This window comes from Oncorhynchus clarkii, chromosome 23 (genome assembly GCF_045791955.1).
Source record: "Oncorhynchus clarkii lewisi isolate Uvic-CL-2024 chromosome 23, UVic_Ocla_1.0, whole genome shotgun sequence".
Taxonomy (NCBI): domain Eukaryota; kingdom Metazoa; phylum Chordata; class Actinopteri; order Salmoniformes; family Salmonidae; genus Oncorhynchus; species Oncorhynchus clarkii.
Window position 1 is genome coordinate 19,552,662 of NC_092169.1, and position 20,660 is coordinate 19,573,321.

The following is a 20,660-nucleotide window of genomic DNA, read 5'->3' on the forward strand; positions in this document are numbered from 1 at the left end:
TATTGTTATAAATATTGTTCAGTAATCTTGTTGGTGGGCCGGTCTGAGTCAATAAAGTCCTGGGACATTTTTCATTCCCAGTCCGTCCCTGCGTGTAGCTCAGGGCTCCAGTATAGGAATGAAAGCAGTTCAGACACACGATTCCTTTGAGTGTGGTAACCGGGTGGTCCTGCTTGAATTCACCCTCTTAGACATAGCTCATCCATAGCATAGATTGTTAAAAGGTTCCTTTGTCTTCTTCAACCTCGTGTTGCGTTTTGGGGTTGCGACTAACTCTGACCTTGGCAGTAGCGCGTGGTCACTGAGTCTGCTTTGTAAATTCTTAATTCACATGTTTTATACCTTTGGGTCAGAAAGGGGCGTTTCCGTCTCTATGACAAGTTCTCTGGGCATCACTAGTTACGAGGGATTTTTTCCAATTTAGACAACTTCACATCTTTACAAAAACATTCTCTTTGATCTGGACATTTTCCACACAACGTACAGTATGCAAATATCAGATACATATTATGAAATCTCTTAAAGTTATAATGTTTTCGTTATAACGTCGTCATTTAACATTTAATAACATGACAAAAACGACATTCATTTTCATATTCCATCTATCGTAATTACCACCATTTTGGCTGAAGAAACATATTGTCCCAAAGCCCATTTATTGCATGTTACTGTTCTGAGGTAGGTTCTCCATACGCCCATCATACATTCCATTCCTCCACACTGAGAGGACAAATGGATTTTGTCTGCTGTCTTAAGATTTACAATGGACGGGAGGTGTCATAAACCACCCCCCTGTTGGGTGTGAGAGATGTCTCTGTAGGATTGTGGTCCACGGTAAACTGGCTTTAACAGGTCAGTCATGACAAAGGCCACAAGCAAACAAGAAAATGCTAATCCAGAACCGGCACTCCTACTGGCCGGGGACTTTAATGCAGGCAAACTTAAATCCGTTTTACCTCATTTCTACCATGTCACATGTGCAACCAGAAGAAAAACAACTCTAGACCACCTTTACTCCACACACAGAGACGCATACAAAGCTCTCCCTCACCCTCCATTTGGCAAATCTGACCATAATTCTTTCCTCCTGATTCCCGCTTACAAGCAAAAACTAAAGCAGGAAGTACCAGTGACTCGCTCAATAAGGAAGTGGCCAGATGACGCGGATGCTACGCTACAGGACTGTTTTGCTAACACAGACTGGAATATGGTCCGGGATTCATCCAATGGCATTGAGGAGTATAACACCTCAGTCACCAACTTCCTCAATAAGTCCCACTTCTTGCCACTTTCAAGGAGCAGGACACTAATCCGGATGCTTATAAGAAATCCTGCTATGCCCTCAAACGAACCATCAAACAGGCAAAGCGTCAATACAGAAGTAAGGTTGAATCCTACTACACCGGCTCTGATGCTCGTCGGATGTGGAAGGGATTGAAAAATATTACGGACTACAAAGGGAAACCCAGCTGCGAGATACCCAGTGACGCGAGCCTACCAGATGAGCAAAATGCCTTTTATGCTCGCCTCGAGGCAAGCAATACTGAAGCATGGATGAGAACACCAGCTGTTCAAGACGACAGTGTGATCACCCTCTACGTAGCCGATGTGAGCAAGACCTTTAAACAGGTCAACATTCACAAAGCCGCGGGGCCAAACGGATTACCAGGACGTGTACTTAAAGCATGCACGGACCAACTGGCAAGCGTCTTCACTGACATTTTCAACCTCTCCCTGACCGAGTCTGTAATACTTACATTTTTCAAACAGACCACCATGCAGCACTTACGGCATCTGACCGTAAGTGCTGCATCAGATGACCTTGCCTCCACAATCACCCGACCTCAACCCAATTGAGATGGTTTGGGATGAGTTGGACCACAGAAAGAAGGAAAAGCAGCCAACAAGTGCTCAGCATATGTGGGAACTCTTTCAAGACTGTTGGAAAAGCATTCCAGGTGAAGCTGGTTGAGAGAATGCCAAGAGTGTGCAAAGCTGTCATCAAGGTAAAGGGTGGTTACTATATGATTCCATATGTGTTATTTCATAGTTTTGATGTTTTCACTACTATTCTACAATGTAGAAAATAGTATAAATAAAGAAAAAACCCTTGAATGAGTAGGTGTGTCCAAACTTTTGACTGGTACTGTATAAAAAAATTAAAAAATAACACGTAACTCTCACATTAGGGGGGTGAGTGGGAATAAAACATGATAGGCTGAACAGTGCTATATAAACAATAACATTTCTGGCCTGTATTTGGCCACTTAGGCGGCTGACGCAGCAGTTCTGGATTCTTAGATAGGGCGCTTGCTTGCCAAGAACAGTTCGGCATATTTTGGGGTGTAAAACATACGTGTTGATCCCTCGCCAGTCACCTTGGACCGGGCTGGGAAGAGGAATCCATATCGGATGCTGGCCGCCCTGCATTAATTGTGCAGCTCATCAAACTCTTTCCGTTGGTTTCTTACCTCTAAAGTAAGATCTGGGTAGAAAGACACCCTGTCTCCGTTGTAGTTAAGGGGGAACTGTTGACTTGACAGCTTGTGGATGAGATCCCAGGTATAAAGGGTAGTGCAGCTGTGCAATGAATGGCCTTGGTAGTGCTCCCTTGGCTGGCATCGTTGCTTGTAATCTATGTGCTCGGCCGATCAGGAAGGGCGTTTTGTGTTACATCCCCAGCAGTGCCGGTATCAGTTCCGATACAAATTCAGTGGGTCTCCATTTCTCAGAATGCGATTTGAGCATTTCCAGTCGAGCTTTCAGGGCTTTGTTGTCATTTTGCACTGTTTCTCAATGTCCTGTAGCCTGGCCTCGTGATCGATTGTGATCTGCTCGACCTCATGCACCCTGCCCTTGATTGCTTTCACAGTTTCTGTCAAAGTCCCAATACTCTTTGAGATATGAGCCAACCTTGTGTCCACCTTCATGAGTTTATAGTGGCCAGTAGGTCACTCTGAGTGGGTTCTGTAAGGAGCTCTTGGGAGCTAGCATCTTCAGCTAACTCCTTGTGGGTCAGCGATGGTGGCATTGTTGTCTGTCTCGTCCAAATTATCTTGTTTAGCGCCGCCTATTTTGGTGCCTTTTCCTCGGCAGACAATGTCTGAAATTATAGGTTGTGAGAGATTAAGAGCAATATGAATTTGTTTAACAATTGAGCAGAGCTCTAACAATCCATATATTCCATAGCACGCTCTCTAGCACCCCCCCACCATGTCTTAATTTCAACATAAAAAATATACTCTTAGCTTTCATTTGACACCCAATTTGACATGCTCTTATGAAGTTCACATGTTGGTGCTCATAGCTATGAAGCCTCTCTCACACAATGTTGGTGTTTAAACCACCACACCCACACCGCCACCCAGCAAATGAAATCTACAATTCTTGTTTAATACATTTTTGCTTACTACATGATTCCATATGTGTTATTTCATAGTTTTGATGTCTTCACTACTATTGTACAATGTAGAAAATAGTACAAATAAAAATATTTTAAATGAGTGGGTGTGTCCAAACTTTTGACTGGTACTGTATGTACAATTAATAATTGACAATGATGGAAGGTGTGTGAGTGTGTAAATGTGTGTTTTTGTGGGTGCTTTCATGTATTTCTACGTGTAGCTCCAGATGTAGGTTTATTCCATCTGTGTTCTCTCTCCCCTTGTTCTCTCTCTGATGAGATCATTGGCTTTGTGGGTGCTGATAAAACACACAAGTAAAAGGCTCCAAACACAGCCCATTTCTCCCAGGTGTCATAAATATTCTTTATCTCCTCGCTGCTCCTTTCATTACCCTCCGCCCCAGCGCATTAAATCCCCAAGATTGGAAAATAAATACAGCGCATTAAAACATTAGATATGAAAATTGATTCATTTCTCCCCTTTAAATAGCATTATGAAAACCCCCAGCGCCATATATCACTCTGGGATGGAAGGCGAGATGTGTCCGGGCGTCTTACAGATGCTCGTTCCTGTAGGCTCATCAGCTTTACGACGTTACGTGGATGTTATGGATCTGGTATGTACGTGATTGATACTGATGAGTTACCTCTTGTTTTATTCTGTGGCCCAGTCATTTGGAGCACCGTGATTAGATTTAGAGGAGGGGGGGGGAGTGCTGTGTGATCTACCTCCGAGATGGGTAGTTCACTGGTTATGGTTATTATAGGCTCAAGACTGGGGTCTTTTCCCCTTAGAATAAAACTGGTTGTCTTTGTGCGTATGTCGTTCAACTCTTGTGTGGCGTGCTACTAGGGTGCACCCCCCTATCTATATTGAGGGGACCGCAGAGGAGAAGGTGGAAAGCTTCAAGTTCCTTGGCATATACATCACTGACAAACTGAAATGGACCAGCCACACAGACAGTGTGGTGAAGAATGCGCAACAGAGCCTCTTCAACCTCAGGCGGCTTTAGAAATTTGGTTTGTCACCTAAAACACTAACACATTTTTACAGATGCACAATTGAAAGCATCCTGTCGGGCTGTATCACCGCCTGCTACGGCAACTGCACCGCCCGCAACCACAAAGCTCTCCAGAGGGTGATGGGGTCTGCCCAACACATTACAGGGGGCAAACTACCTGCCCTCCAGGGCAACTATAGCACCCGATGTCACAGGAAGGCCATCAACCACCCGAGCCACTGCTGGTTCACCCCGCTATCATCCAGAAAGCGAGGTCAGTACAGGTGCATCAACGCTGGGACCGAGAGGCCATCTGACTGTTAAACAACCATCACTATCACATTAGAGGATGCTGCCTATAAGCATAGACTAGGAATCACTGGCCAATTTAAGGAATGTTTACATATCTGGCATTACTCATCACATATGTATATACTGTATTCTATACTATTCTACGGTATCTTAGTCACTTAATGTTTACATATCTGGAATTACTCATCTCATATGTATATACAGCTGGAAGATGACATACACCTTAGCCAAGTACATTTAAACTCATTTTTTACAATTCCTGACATTTAACCCTAGTAAAAATTCCCCGTCTTAGGTCAGTTAGGATCACCACTTCGTTTTAAGAATGTGAAATGCCAGAATAATAGTAGAGAGAATGATCTATTTCAGATTTTATTTCATTCATCACATTCCCAGTAGGTCAGAAGTTTACATACAGCCAATTAGTATTTGGTAGCATTACCTTTACATTGTTTAAATTGGGTCAAACTTTAAGGGTAGCCTTCCCCAAGCTTCCCACAATAAGTTCGGTGAAGTTTGGCCCATTCCTCCTGACAGAGCTGGTGTAACTGCGTCAGGTTTGTAGGCCTCCTTGCTCACACACACTTTTTCAGTTCCGCCCACAACCTTTCTATGGGATTGAGGTCAGGGCTTTGTGATGGCCACTCCAATACCTTAACTTTATTGTCCTTAAGCCATTTTTCCACAACTTTGGAAGTATGCTTGGGGTCATTGTCCATTTAGAAGACCCATTTGCGACCAAGTTTTAACTTCCTGACTGATGTCTTGAGATGTTGCTTCAGTATATTCACGTAATTTTCCTCCCTCATGAGGACATCTATTTTGTCCATCTATTTTGTGAAGTGCACCAGTCCATCCTGCAGCAAACCACCCCTCAACATGATGCTGCCACCCCTGTGCATCACATTTGGGATGGTGTTCTTCGGCTTGCAAGCCTCCCCCATTTTCCTCAAAACATAGCGATGGTCATTATGGCCAAACAGTTCTATTTTTGTTTCATGATCTTTGTCCCCATGTGCAGTTGCAAACCGTAATCTGGCTTTGTTATGGCTGGATTGGAGCAGTGTCTTCTTCCTTGCTGAGCGGCCTTTCAGGTTATGTCGATATAGGACTCGTTTTACTGTGGATATAGATATTTTTGTACCGGTTTTCTCCAGCATCTTCACAAGGTCCTTTGCTGTTGTTCTGGGATTGATTTGCACTTTTCGCACCAAAGTACGTTCATCTCTAGGAGACAAAACGCGTCTCCTTCATGAGCGGTATGACGACTGCGTGGTCCCATAGTGTTTATATTTGCGTACTATTGTTTGTACAGATGAACGTGGTACCTTCAGGCATTTGGAAATTGCTCCTAAGGATGAACCAGACTTGTGGAGGTCTACAATTTTTGGCTGATTTATTTAGATTTTCCCATGTCAAGCAAAGAGGCACTGAGTTTGAAGGTAGGCCTTGATATACATCTACAGGTACACCTCCAATTGACTCAAATCATGTCAATTAGCCTATCAGAAGCTTTTAAAGCCATGCCATAATTTTCTGGAATTTTCCAAGCTGTTTAAAGGCACAGTCAACTTAGTATGTAAACTTCTGACCCACCAGAATTGTGATACAGTGAATTACAAGTGAAATAATTTGACTGTAAACTATTTTTGGAAAACTGACTTGTGTCATGCACCGACTTGCCAAAACTATAGTTCGTTAACAAGACATTTGTGGAGTGGTTGAAAAACGAGTTTTAATGACTCCAACCTAAGTGTATGTAAACTTCCGACTTCAACTGTACTGTTTCTATACTATTCTACCTCATCTTAGCCCGTTCCGCTCTGACATCGCTCGTCCATATGTATATAGTCTTAATTCATATGTTGTGTAATTTGTTAGATATTACTTGTTAGATATTACTGCACTGTCGTAGCTAGAAGCACAAGCATTTCGCTACACCCGCAATAACATCTGCTAATCACGTGTATGTGACCAATACAATTTGATTAGATTTTTTTTTACTGAGTAAGTGCAGGAACTCAACCCAGTTGTTTTATTCTGTGTGGTATTTGTGTACCACTTCCATTTCCATGCCGTTCACTCCAGTTCAGAGACAATGAACAGGATCCAGGTGTGGTGTTTGTGTGTATGTGTATGTGTAAGGGCTGTGGGTGTTTTAGTAAGCTACCTGTCAGGTCCACTCTGGTGTGGTCTAACAGGCCGGTTTTACAGCAGTCTGGGGACTAGAGAGCCCTCAGGTCACCGATGAATAATAACTGCTCCAGACATCCTTTATCAACGGCAGGGGAGGGTAGGGGAGAAATGATTGGAGCCCAGGACCTATTTTAATCACCTTTGGCCTCAGGCTACACACCTACGCAATGAATCTCTCCACTTTGATGTACCTGGATCACAGGGTAAGGCGTCTCCTCAATACTACAGACCCAGGCCAAGGCAAAATACCCACACTGGATGTTCGATTTGGTTCGATTGTCTTCTGATGATACCGCTATTGTCTGTCTTTATAATGACATGCCACATTACTTAACCTTACTCGTTCATAGTCTCTACTTTAGATCGCTTGTCTTCCATAGACCACTCTGATGACATTAGGAAATAACTTATGTTTGTGTGGTTTTTCATTGCATACTTGTCTGATTTTCTGCAACCATTTAGAGACAATTTGCATGCACATAGATGATTTTAAACCAATAAATATGTTAGTAATTCATGCCTCCAATGACCTTCTCTTGTTCATCTTAACCAGATGCCGGTTTTGAAACAAAAATGGTGTACTGTATTTCTCTGAGTAAATAACAGACGGTTGCTCGTTTGCCTGACTTTTACCAGATGTCAATAATTGCAGCTGGTTCTTAGAAGATTCTCAGGAAAGGGAATATCTTTGAAACACTCTTAAGTTCATCTCGCATGTTCTGAATAGCATAATTCAGAACAGTGTGTGAAATACAGTTTTACCAGCGCCTAGAAGCTGTGTGAAAAACCTAATCTCCACTTAGCGCACATTAGCTAACTGTTCCACTCATGGTCATTGAGAAAGGGCTTAAGCCACTGTGTTATCCATCTGTTCAGAGGACAGGTAAGGCAACATGTGCCAACCTCCTCACGTGTATGTCCATTAAATACAAACACAACACTGCATTCAAATAAATTACACTTATCAATCCAGTCATTTTTTGATATGCTGTATGTACCCTTCCTGCAGCCCCGTCTCGTTTTTGGGACTTTAATCCAATTCCACGCTTTTCGCTGCTAGTAAAATGTCATCAGCAGAGTAAACATTTGAAAAGCCCTCCTGTGCACCTTTTGCAAATGGCTTTGGCCAAAATACACCTGTATATAAAAACACAGGTCCAGAACTTGCTTTTACACAGTAACTGTGGAAATGATGTATGAAATCCGATTATGAATCCACTTATTTTCCCGCAAGTACACTGTTGTACACAATTTTCTTATTTACTATGCAATTATGCTAAATAGTCTCTGTGGAGCAACACCAGATGTTACTTAATTAACCTTTACGTGAAGATACCGTTCCATTTCAATGTTTTTCACCTTCAGGAGCTCAAAATGGGAGAAACAGGAAAATAACAACAAAAACAATTTTGGGTTGGACACCGATGGATGCTGTAGAGTTAGCTATGGGGGAAAACACTCCTCTAAGGTCTTACTGCTAACATAGGTTATGTGCCCATGCAGTATAATACTACCATCTACTATATTAATAGGTATACCAGGAATAATGCATTATCAGAGCATACTTTGCCCCCCCTGACACTCACTATCAATTCCATTAAAGCCGGATGTGGACTGGCCGGCAGGCGGCAGCTGTTACAGAGATTTGTGGTAGAGCCGGTAAATCTTTTATGAAGCAAAGACCTGGAAAACTCACAAAACCACTAAGGATTTTCAGAGGTAGATTATCAGATCATACGCAATACCCATAGAGGGTGTGTGGGAACACAATTCAGGAAGTCATATATAGGAGGCAAACTAGTTATACCCTTTTCATACTACTGAGACTAGCCGAGCCAAGATTAGCCGAGCTGTACTGCGCTGGGTTGGTTATGAATCCACCATAGTTGCTGGAACGGTGCTGAAAAGGATAACATGAAAGGACCTAACCCATGTTATTGGGGACACAGCAAGAAAAGGAATTGGTTTTCAGAATGTTCATATTTCTTAACAAACTAGCTTTTCCGGATATGGCCACGCTAAACTCTGGATATGTTCTTTGTTGTGTGAATTCCCACAATGACTTCAGTATTTGTTTAAGTTGGCCACATATGTTTTGCATTTCAAGTCATGAAACCCTGCTTTCTCACACCCACGCTCCAGTGTCTACACACAACAGAGGATACTGTGGGCGATCTCGGTGCCAAGCCTGTATTCCACGATATCACCATCGCGGTGGACAACAATATGCTAATGAGATGTGTTAGGTACCCACCTCCACCTGCCCCTGCAGCAGCTCTTCCTGTTCCTGGCCGACGCTTACATCCAGCGCCACGGCAACCGAGGCAAAGGGACGGCTGGCCATCTGCTGTCGCTCCCGCATGAGCTGCTGTAGACAAAAATGAGAAAGGGAATGAGAGAGAGGGGGAGTGAGAGAGAGCGAGAGAAGAGGACCAGAGGAGAAGAACAGCAGGGGGGGGGGGGGGTGCAGAGGGGAAGAGAGGAGGGAGGAAAACTTAATTAATGAGGAAGTGGCAGATGAACAAAGCCTGTTTGAGTCAGACGCTGAGTGGCTTTTTATCAGCGTATGCTCCAAACACCCCGAAGAAAACAAACACAAACAGAGACAGAGTGGGAACAATAGTGGGGACACACAAGAGCTGAGCAGGGCCTGGCTTGATAGGGACCACACAGACACACATGAGCCAAGCAGGGCCTGGCTTGATAGGGACCACACAGACACACAGGATCCAAGCAGGACCTGGCTGGAAAGGGACCACACAGACACACAGGAGCCAAGCAGGGCCTGGCTGGATAGGGACCACACAGACACACAGGAGCCAAGCAGGACCTGGCTGGATAGGGACCACACAAACACACAGGAGCCAAGCAGGACCTGGCTGGAAAGGGACCACACAGACACACAGGAGCCAAGCAGGGCCTGGCTGGATAGGGACCACACAGACACACAGGAGCCAAGCAGGGCCTGGCTGGATAGGGACCACACAGACACACAGGAGCCAAGCAGTACCTGGCTGGATAGGGACCACACAGACACACAGGAGCCAAGCAGGGCCTGGCTGGATAGGGACCACACAGACACACAGGAGCCAAGCAGGACCTGGCTGGATAGGGACCACACAAACACACAGGAGCCAAGCAGGACCTGGCTGGATAGGGACCACACAGACACACAGGAGCCAAGCAGGACTTGGCTGGATAGGGACCACACAGACACACAGGAGCCAAGCAGTACCTGGCTGGATAGGGACCACACAGACACACAGGAGCCAAGCAGTACCTGGCTGGATAGGGACCACACAGACACACAGGAGCCAAGCAGGACCTGGCTGGATAGGGACCACACAGACACACAGGAGCCAAGCAGTACCTGACTGGATAGGGACCACACAGACACACAGGAGCCAAGCAGGACCTGGCTGGATAGGGACCACACAGACACACAGGAGCCAAGCAGTACCTGGCTGGATAGGGACCACACAGACACACAGGAGCCAAGCAGTACCTGGCTGGATAGGGACCACACAGACACACAGGAGCCAAGCAGGGCCTGGCTGGATAGGGACCACACAGACACCAAGCTAATTGACCGAAGTTGGTTCAAGTATTTGAATTACATTTCTGTTTTTTCTTTCTGTGAGCTAAATAACACAGACATCGCAGTCTCTCTAGAGATGAATTAGATCCAGCCTGAACTGTGCGATGAAGTATGGAGTTGTATTTTCCAACAAGCCAATATTCTACATCGTTTAGAGCATAAAACGTGGTAATTAACTACAATGACCATAATCCATTGCGCATCTACTTGTTGGGTCTGTGTTTCTTTTACGCCTGCTACGGAAGAGAGAAGAATGTGCGATCGTGAGGTGATATGGAGAGCAGCTGTTGCTTCGCGAGGTACCTCTACCTGAAAATACATGATCTAAGTGACTGATAGTTGGTATTCAGCCATCATAAAAGTATGCATTATTTATGTTGAAAAACTACAAAATAGTAATTTTGTCAGCAGCATAAGCAGCAGCTTTATAAAGATGAGATGATGACTTGGAATGAAATAATAAAGTCATCAAATAAAACAAATGTAACATACACAACAACTGAAATATTGTATTAAAGTAATGTGAATAAATGATGGTTAATAAGTGATAAGCAGCAATGGGCAGTCACTACCATCATGGGACTTGTATTACATGTTTTATTCTGCATTCAACCCACATAATGCATAGTATATTTAATGTTAAGATTATTTTATTATTATTTTTTATTGAAAAACGTGATTATATTTTAAAAATCGAACCGACCTCAAAAAGCACTAATCGCTCAGAACCAGCACACTCACACCTCCCTCTCGTGTATATGACTGTACACACACACACAAATATACCCACACATACACCCACACACCCACACATTTTCGGCTTCAATAAAGTAGGCTAATGTTATTGGGCTATTGTTTCTAGTGTTCCTTGTGTTTTAGCTTGGGGGTAATCACCTGTTCTATGTAAAGCACACTTGTTTTAGAGCGCTTATGCATAATGTTGGTCTTACATCATCAATGTTTTCCTCATTGAGTTTCAGTAGAACGTCCTGCTAGAGACATACCTTACTGGGCAATTGTAATGGGGTATACTGTATATCAACTATACAAAAGCTGTTGCAATGACGAAGGAGTACCACTTGGATCAGACTTAGACCTTGACAACGCTATCTTAACCAGAGGTGCATAGTTTTTCACTATGCCATAGATGGCATATTTGTGCCAGGTAGCACGTGTGTTAACTGTTTTGACATAGGCTGGAGTCTGTTTGTATAACCAGTCAACAAGTCTTTTGTCCAAAGAGTAGGAGTTATGTTTGCATGTTTAAGTTAGTATAACCCTTGATCCTTGACCCTGACATGTGGTGGGTGTCTGTGTGCTAACTTGACTATCACAGGATCCATGTCTGACATTTATTCGGCATTCCTAGTTAACGCTACCTACCACATAATGCCAGTGTATGCAGGCAAGTAACAGAACACTACAGCTCACTCAAGCGCTATGGCATGTAGCGATGTGTAACCTGTCCATTTCTGTTAGTCTGCCTGGAACACTAACCTGTCCTGCATTGTCATAGCTGTGTCTGTTAGCATGGCTGCTAGCGTGATGCCACTAGCACAGCACTGAGGTGTATGTGGTTAAAGGGAGCAGAGCAGTGTGTCTCTGTCTGTTAGCGTTAGCTTCTTCTCACTATCCTCTAACCTGTCCCTACCGCAGGGTTGGCGTGAGAGACAGTGAGCTGGTCAGGGTGAGCTAGGTCGGGAAGTAGAGGCTTGATTAATCGGTCTGGACAGTCAGAGAGGCGATCATACAAGGGAAGGCGGGAGGGCTGGGGCTGTGAGTCCAGTGGATACTGTGCCCTGATAGAGCATGTGTATTTTATGTCCCCTGACAAGTCCTTCACAAGTCAAGAAGTACAAGGTGGTATCTATATCGGCTGCCGGTAAATGACCCATAAAACGCCTAATTAATTTCAGAATGCTGTAAACAACGACAGGCAGATATGAGAGGGGACAAGAGGTGAGGGGCAGAGGAGAGGAACTGACACTTTGGACCAATAAGAGCAAACTTGTTTTTCCTGTGTGCACAGACAATAACAAACATCATTGAAGTACCTGCAATAGGACATTTTGAGGGCTGTTTAGCAGACTGACAATGGGGCTCCAAGTAGTGCTCAATGATTTAAATGGAGTGAAATGGCAGCTGGCCAAAGCGTGAGTAGACTAGGTCTACTAAATTCATACTCTGATATCCACTAAACGTCTATAACCTATAACCCTACCCTTCAGAGGGGCACTGAGCTGCAAATCTCAATCAGTGGGAACCAACAAAAAAAAGGAAAATCATCAGTGCTTTGGCTACAGAAGTTGACCCATTTTCAGAATCAGAAAAATGGAATATGACAAAGTAATGATTTTGGGGGTATAGAGAGGCTTTGACAGGAGATTGGCTTTTGTCCAGCAAACCACTATTCTTGAGAGCATGCATGTATGCACTCACTCACGCACACACCACACACACACACACACGCACACACACACACACACACACACACACACACACACACACACACACACACACACACACACACACACACACACACACACACACACACACACACACACACACACACACACACACACACACACACACACACACACACACACACACACACACACACACAAAGACTGCTGATGTAGTAGAAATACCAAGCTCATTGAGAAGGCATTTCTCATGCTATATTGCTGCAGTGAGAGCCAGTAGATATATGGCTGGAAGAGGATGGACCTGCGGTCCTGCCAATCTGCATCCTAACTGGATTACTTAATCAATGACAGCCTCCTCTGGGCTTACCCTGATTCATGTCTTAATCAGTGATTAGAGGAGAACTGCAAACAAGACCTGTCCAACTCTTAATGAGACTCCCTGTGTTCATCAATACAGCCCTGGCGAAGAGGAAAGTGACATTTGGGTTGAGGATAATACTACAACCATCTAATGTTTGATTCAATCTCATCAGACTGGTTCTATGGAAACAAAGATAAAGATTTGAGTGTTTAAACTGAAGTTTTACACGTCCACCAACACATATTATGGTAGCTATGAGTATGATTATCTGATTCTCTAATAGAGGTGTGCTAGAATGGAAAAAGATGTTCCCCTTTCCTGCTACCCTCTCACCGTAACAGCAGATCTAGGGAAGTCTCTTTAAAGACTTTGTCCAAGTGCACACGCCTCATTATGTTGCCCTTGACGACCGTCAGGAGACAACACGTTGGACATTGCTGGAGCTCTACACTGACGCAGACACAATTGATATCCTTTCAATTAATCATTCATTATCTCCTTATTAAACCCCCGTCCTCTGGCTGACGCTCGGCTTGGGATGAGAGGAGCGATAGGATAGGCGGCGGTTATTGGCATGAAATATTTAAACAGGCCTTCTATTGGAGTGAAAGAGAGGGGTCCCCTGAGATGGGCTGTGATTTGACAACAATACAGCACCATTAAACCAGACCCGTTGAGTCCTAAACTCCCTGCATCCCACACCTCCGCTGTATGCCGCTGGGCATAATATCGAGAGGCGATAACAAATATAATTTCCGCCGTATTTGCAAAGTTTCCAAGCACATTTGTCTACTTGTTGAAAGAGGGTGAGAAATCTCATCTGTGCAAACAAGGGCACAGATATACCTGCAATATGAAACCCCATAGTGGGCTTCATGTTCTTAGAAGAGTCACTTTTGGCAAATAAATGGGTTTAAACTTTGAAAAAGTGGCTTTTGGACAAATGTTTTGAAAATAAAAGCAAATTAACTGAGAAGTGGAACAGTCTCCATAACAATGACCATCATAGCCAATCAACGGTAGCAGTGACAGTGTGTTGTACAATTGAAAAGAACACCTTTGGGATTGTTTAATCCTGCAACAGACATTCGAGAAACGATGCAGCCTGGACTGGAAGGGCAGAATGTAAGCAAAGTGAATAGGAGCAGGTTCCACAGGGCAGTTGCTTCACTATAACGAGTGAGAAACCTCTGGTAGTCAACTACAGCAGTACGCTGAGCACAGTCAATGCAACACATTTACCTTCCCAGAGACCTTGCCAAATCATTCCTCCTTCAGTGTGTGTAATAATGTGAGGGAGACAGAGAAAGCTCTTCTACTGTTGTGTTTATTGAACTGGACAGAGTATACCAGAGTACACTGATCCACTTCCACTCAGTCATGTAACGACCTGCTAATTGGATAAAATCATTTTCCTGCTGAAGTCCTGTCACATACTTATTTCTGCCCTTTAAGATATGAACAAGGGACAGTATAAGAAATAGAAATGGATCCTCTGTCCTTTTCCTCACTTCTCTCCACCCCTGCCCTCACTCACAGCTAAAACCCTACCATCTGAAATGACTTATCCTGAGGACGGTTCCTTAGCACAGACAGCATTAAATATTCCCTCAGACAGATGTTCACACCTACTGCATTCCCACAATGTGTGTGTGTGTGTGTGTGTGTGTGTGTGTGTGTGTGTGTGCGTCAGAGCTAGGTGGTTATCAATAAAGAGGACCTACAGCAGGGTTCCCCAACTGGCGGCTGGTGGTTTTAATACCACTTTTAACACACAAAAATTGTGTTGGACATAAAATACTGCAAAAAAGACCAGCAAAATCAGCTCCAAGTGATTTACATTACCACGCATAATAGAGATATATATGTGATTATATAAAAATGTAAGCAACGTTTGATGTAATTAGGTTTCAGTCATTGGTTTGGGCTTTGTGCGGTCAATTTGACCATCCGCTCAAGAAAAACAAATCAGCCCACAGCTGAATCTAGTTGATGAACCCTGACCTACAGCATCCCTTGAGGGCAGGCTAATGCAGCGGTCCTTAGTGCCACCTCCAGACCCAAGAGACAGGCCTGTCGGATGCCACCATCAACAACCCACATAACAGCGTTGGAGAACTGAGCCAATGCCAAACACCCCCTTATACACACACACACACCCCAGTGCTCTCGGGGGAGACTGAGACAGATGGGATGCTAATGCTAATGGGACACATGGCTAAATGGACTAAATGGGCATTATAAACACTGTTCCCCTGGAAACCAGTGGAAGCCACCAGCGACTCCCTGCACAGCCCTACTCTCCAACTAACAAAATAGCAGATTAATGCCCATCAATTTCCAAATGTGCCACAAAAGCAAGCATAATTGTCAGACGTGACCTTACTGTGACTGTGGCGCAATTTTCCTTCCAGCTGGTTGGCTGGCTGGGTTCATCGGCCAATTACAGCCCGCAGATGCCCTCGTTAAATTACCTCATTTTAATTAAATTAACCGTGTCAGGTAAAGTCACCTGACATGTAAATTAAGTGTCAAGGGTCATCTCTTTCTGTGGGTGACAATGGCTTGGACTAGGTTTCTATTTCATGCTCGATCACACAATGGTAATGCAGGGAAATGTTTAATTACCACTCTTCTTCCTCTTATGTTGCTGTCTCTCAGACCCCGTTGCTCTTACTCTGGTGATGTGGATGGTAACCTTGAACCATTGTCTAAATACTGTATGTTGTCATCTGCACATTTCATGCTGGAGGCTTGCTATTTAAATGATCTTTAAAAATAAGGTAGTACCCCTCGTGTTTCTTTTTTTTACCAACGCCGTCCCTTCTTTTCTCCAGTACACAACCCTATTACCACAACCTGGGATGATGTCTATGGCTGAACCTAAGCCGGCCCAGAGTTGGAGGCCATGGACTGATCCAATTACAGAAGGCCCAGATCCAACAGCACATCAATGGGCAGAGAGCCTGTGAAATACAGTATGACTCAGCAGATTTAGCACCAGCCCCCAGCTTCATCACAACATATCTTTAACAAGGAGCCCACCCAATCAATCCCCAATCAATAGCTATCTGGGGCCAATGCAGAAAGAGAAAGGCCTGGCCCAGCGATATCCTCATCCAGGGAGCTGGGAGGTTGCATAGAGTTAATAAAGAGAGCTGCTGTGTAAGTGCTGGATTAGATCATCCTGTTTCTGCTTGGTGTGCCAGGGAATTAAAAAGAAGGGAAAAAAACAGAACATCCTTTGCTGCACAATTATAAACCTCCGGGGGTTGGCAGGGGAGGGGTCGATAATGTTAGAATAAACAAATATTCTGAAGTGAGGCCTTGAGTGGTCGGTGCACCCAATTAAACTTTGATCAGATTGAAGGGAGCCAACTGTCTCGGAAGTAAGCAAGCCAATACTGCTCTATTACACTACAAGACAGTGAAAGACTGGCGCACATCTTCCTATGGTTTTAGTTTACATTAGTTTACTTATTTGCACAGATAAAAAGGGGAGCCAGTACAATGTATGTCTCTACAGCTCTATCATAGTCATAGAGATATGCCAACGTTCCCCGACAGTCACTTTTACTCTAAGTCTGTGCGAATGCTAATGAAAACTTTCTTTCCTCACTTCAATATTCATCGGAGGCTGTGTATACTCCTAGCACTGTAGACGCATAACACTAGTGTTTGTGTTTTCTAGAGGGGACATATCTCTTTGTACTCTGTGCTCAGTGCACCGTGTGCTAGGTTTCTTTCCCTCCCCTTTTCCCCCTGTGAAACGAGATCAGGCAGGCAATTTCTCTGGCTCTCTCGATCATTATGCCATGAACAATTCATCTATTTTTCTCTACATGCTTCTCTTACTGTTAAAGTAGGGATTAGTTCAGAGATGGAGGGGACGACCTTTTTTTCCCCCCGAGGTAAGAATGATTTGAAATCATAATACTTTACCTGAGTTCCACATGTCCTTCTGGAGAAAGAGAAACTTAAACGTATTATTAGTCTCAAGCCTTTACATTTAATTAAGAGTACAGGAAGCATTTGAAAACAATACCCAGCAGGGGAAGCTTTGGCATCCCAGCTGATAAGTATCAGTAGCGTTCTTACCCTCAGGGCATTGCTCATGAAATCGCTGGTTCACTTCGCCGAGCAAAACAATGGACTGTGAGAAAAACGATATAGAAAACACTTCCACCAGCCTGCTAGTCTAGGCAAGAGGATGAGTGGAAGGCTCCCGGAATATCTTTGTTGTTAAGTAGATTTTACACAGCGGTATTGTGAAAAATGACTTAGGACAATGTGTTGGAATAATGTTGTGTTTGGAGGCTATGGCTCGGCTGGTGAAACACGGCAGACTATTCTAGCTGCACAGAGTGTTCCAATGAACCAAATATCCATGCTCATAGACCTAACAGAAAATTCACAAATACAGCATTGTGCTCTGTCGCTCTGGGTATACGTACAAACCAGAAATAAACATAGATGGAGAGATAGAAAGAGACAGAGCAATAGCGAGAGACATAGTAGAGCAAGAAAGAGAGAGAGATGGCGAGAGAGCGACAGAGAGAATACCAATTCATCTGCAGAAAAAGAGGAGGTCTGTTTATTCCTCCGTAGCCACAGTGAGCAGCCAGACAACATCCCAACAAAACATCCCAGCGTGACTCCAGACCCATGGAGAGAGACACGGAGAAGGAGCAGGTGCTCACTTGTACATTGATGCTGGCTCTGGTAGACCCGTAGCACAGGGACTCTTGCAGTACACATGTAAGTTACTGTACCGTATGCCATATGGGACCAAAGAGGTCAGACTCTGGGTCAGACATAGCACTGACCACAGATAGACAGATATACAGTGAGAGAAGAAGAAGAAGAAGAAGAAGTTGACGTGGTCTAAAATGGAAAACAGATTCAGCTGAAACATACTCAGCCATAGTACTGTTTTCACTACCATAAGAAGCTGCTTCTAATGCACATATCTTCAGTGCATTACAGAATTGCTATGATTGTGTAACATCTCTCCATAAGTCCCACTTCTCAAATGAGCATTCATCACCCAGAGGGGAAAAAAGAGGAGCAAGAAAACGTTCACCCCATGGATGAAGATCAGGATAAAAAAGGAAGCGACGGAATGCCTGATATGAATGAGTATGGAAGGAGGGACGTGGGTACAGCAAACGGTGCTTGAGTGGGACTCAGCAGCTGATTGATCCTTCCTACCGTTCTCTAAGAGGAGTGACTCATCACTGTTCTTTCAGCTCTATGGTTCCATGGTCACCACCATAAGAACAAACACAGTCCCAAAGTATACACTCGCTCCGACTAGTTCAGACTATAGCCCAAGAAGTGCTAAGAGATGCCATCCACACAGGCTAACTATAGGGTGTGGCGAGAGAGAGAGTTCAAATATTTATTCTGAACAAGTAGTTCACAAAATATAGGGGTTAAAAGTAAAACACACAAGAAAGTGTCAGGTGGAGAAAGAGTGAGAGCGGAAGGTAGAAAGAGGGCAATGTGAACAAGGAATGTCTAACTGTGAGGGAGTTTATGTAAGCATGCTAATCTATCTGTGTTTACATGTCGGCTCTGGGAGAGAGAGGAGACAGGTGAGAGAAAGGAGAGAGAGGAGACAGAGGAGCGAACTGGGTCTGCTGTCTGGTACACTGTGGGGCACCATGTACAGTAGACAAATTAGGACCCTTTTCTGCAGAAGAACAAGAAGCTGTGTGTGTCACAGCGCTGTAGGCTACCACTCCATCGACAGATAACACTTTATGGTGTGCAAAGTCAAACCTAGTTAACGAGGCAGTGTATAGGGAGTCCAAGAGGTCTTTGTGAGCAACATTGTATCATATTCTGGTACCAACAATACTATAATTGGATAGAAACGAAGGTGACAAATTCCAACTCTGCTTGTGAAACTCCCAGCGGGCAATAACGGAACGTCCTGCCGCCGTCTCAAGATTCCCAGACCCCGTTCATCTGTCTCCATGGAATGTGCAGAGTGTTAGTGCTGCTCCTTAAATGAGTGTCAGAATGGATACAATCTGATCAAGGAGATGCTCTGAACACAGAGGATTCTCCTTGGAGTTAGACTTAGAGTCAAAAGGCACAGTACGCTTGTAAAACCACCTCGTTAAAAGCACAAAATGAAAGATTGACCAAAGCATAAGACAAAAACCTCAAACGACCAACTAACCCATCCTTGCTGAACCAGGACAATGATAAACACACAGTATAGGAAGTAAATGGCCAGGATTGGTGCTGTGCAAAAAATTCATGCTCTCGTGTCGTTCGAATAGAACGTCCATACCTTGCATGCCACATACAGACACTCTGTCAAAGCTAGAACCGGTTTAATAAATAAAGTGCTACACATTCATCTCACATGGGGCATGCCCTGGACATTGACCAAGACCATTTAGTGTATGAACTCCCCTCTGAGTCTGTCTGACTCACTCTACTTGACCTAGCTCAGAGCTCAGTGCCCTTCAATAACTTGGCGGCCATTTCACCAGGCTGAGATGAGGGGAGGGAGAGTGCTGTTGACTCTGGGAAAGTCGGAGAGAGTGGGCCCTCTTCAAGAGCTCTTCATTCCACACTACAGGCTGATACGAGCAGATGTTAGCACTCGGTGTTGCAGAGCTCATGCTAATTAAAGAGGCTCTCTTCTACTCTCTCTCCTCTCTTTCCTTCTCTCTCTCGTCCTCTCTCTTGCACAGCTGCCAGAGAGCGTGGAGTAGACCAAGCGGACGTCAGCAGTAATATAATTGGGCTATTCCATCTGTTGATCAGAGGGAGAGGGGGATAGAGAGAGAGGGGGACAGAGAGAGAGAGAGAAGAGAGAAAGAGAGAAAGAGAGAAAGAGAGAGAGAGAGAAAGAGAGAAAGAGAGAAAGAGAGAGAGAGGTCATGACCAGTGTTCTGGTCTGGAACACCCTCCAGAACAGAAAGTGCATTAGGTACTTTGGAAAAGTTATTCTGATTCAGATATTAGTGTTTAATGTGCCAGTGTATGGACTGCATTCAACAGGTAAGTAATAGTCTTGAGACTCTCCTCCCCTTGGCTCTTATACAGTCCAGCTGGCTGTTGTCTATCTGTCTCTGTGCCAAGGAGGAGGGGCTGGCCTGCCAAACGTCCGTTACAGCTCACCACCCACCGAAGACCCAGACTGCCAGGATAATGAAGCATGGGTCAGACGCCACGCCCTGTCTCACCTCTCCTCACTGCTCTTTCTCAACCCTCTATCTCAACCACAAAGACTCATTAGCCAATACCTGCCTCGGAGGACCAGTCTCCATGGCAGCACCGCTATGATATCACCACACCGCGAGCAGGGTGGTCTGGTGGTGGCGTGTGAGTGTGAGAGAGG

General features: G+C 44.4%; 1 protein-coding gene across 1 annotated transcript in view; it reads right to left on the reverse strand.

Annotated features, from left to right (window-relative positions):
* The window catches only part of LOC139381452 (attractin-like protein 1), a 337,715-nt gene that overhangs the window by 67,664 nt on the left and 249,391 nt on the right, over positions 1-20,660 (reverse strand). The window contains exon 28 of the mRNA XM_071124992.1: positions 9,167-9,280. Coding sequence (XP_070981093.1) covers positions 9,167-9,280 — 114 coding nt within the window. The remainder of the gene's footprint in view (positions 1-9,166; positions 9,281-20,660) is intronic.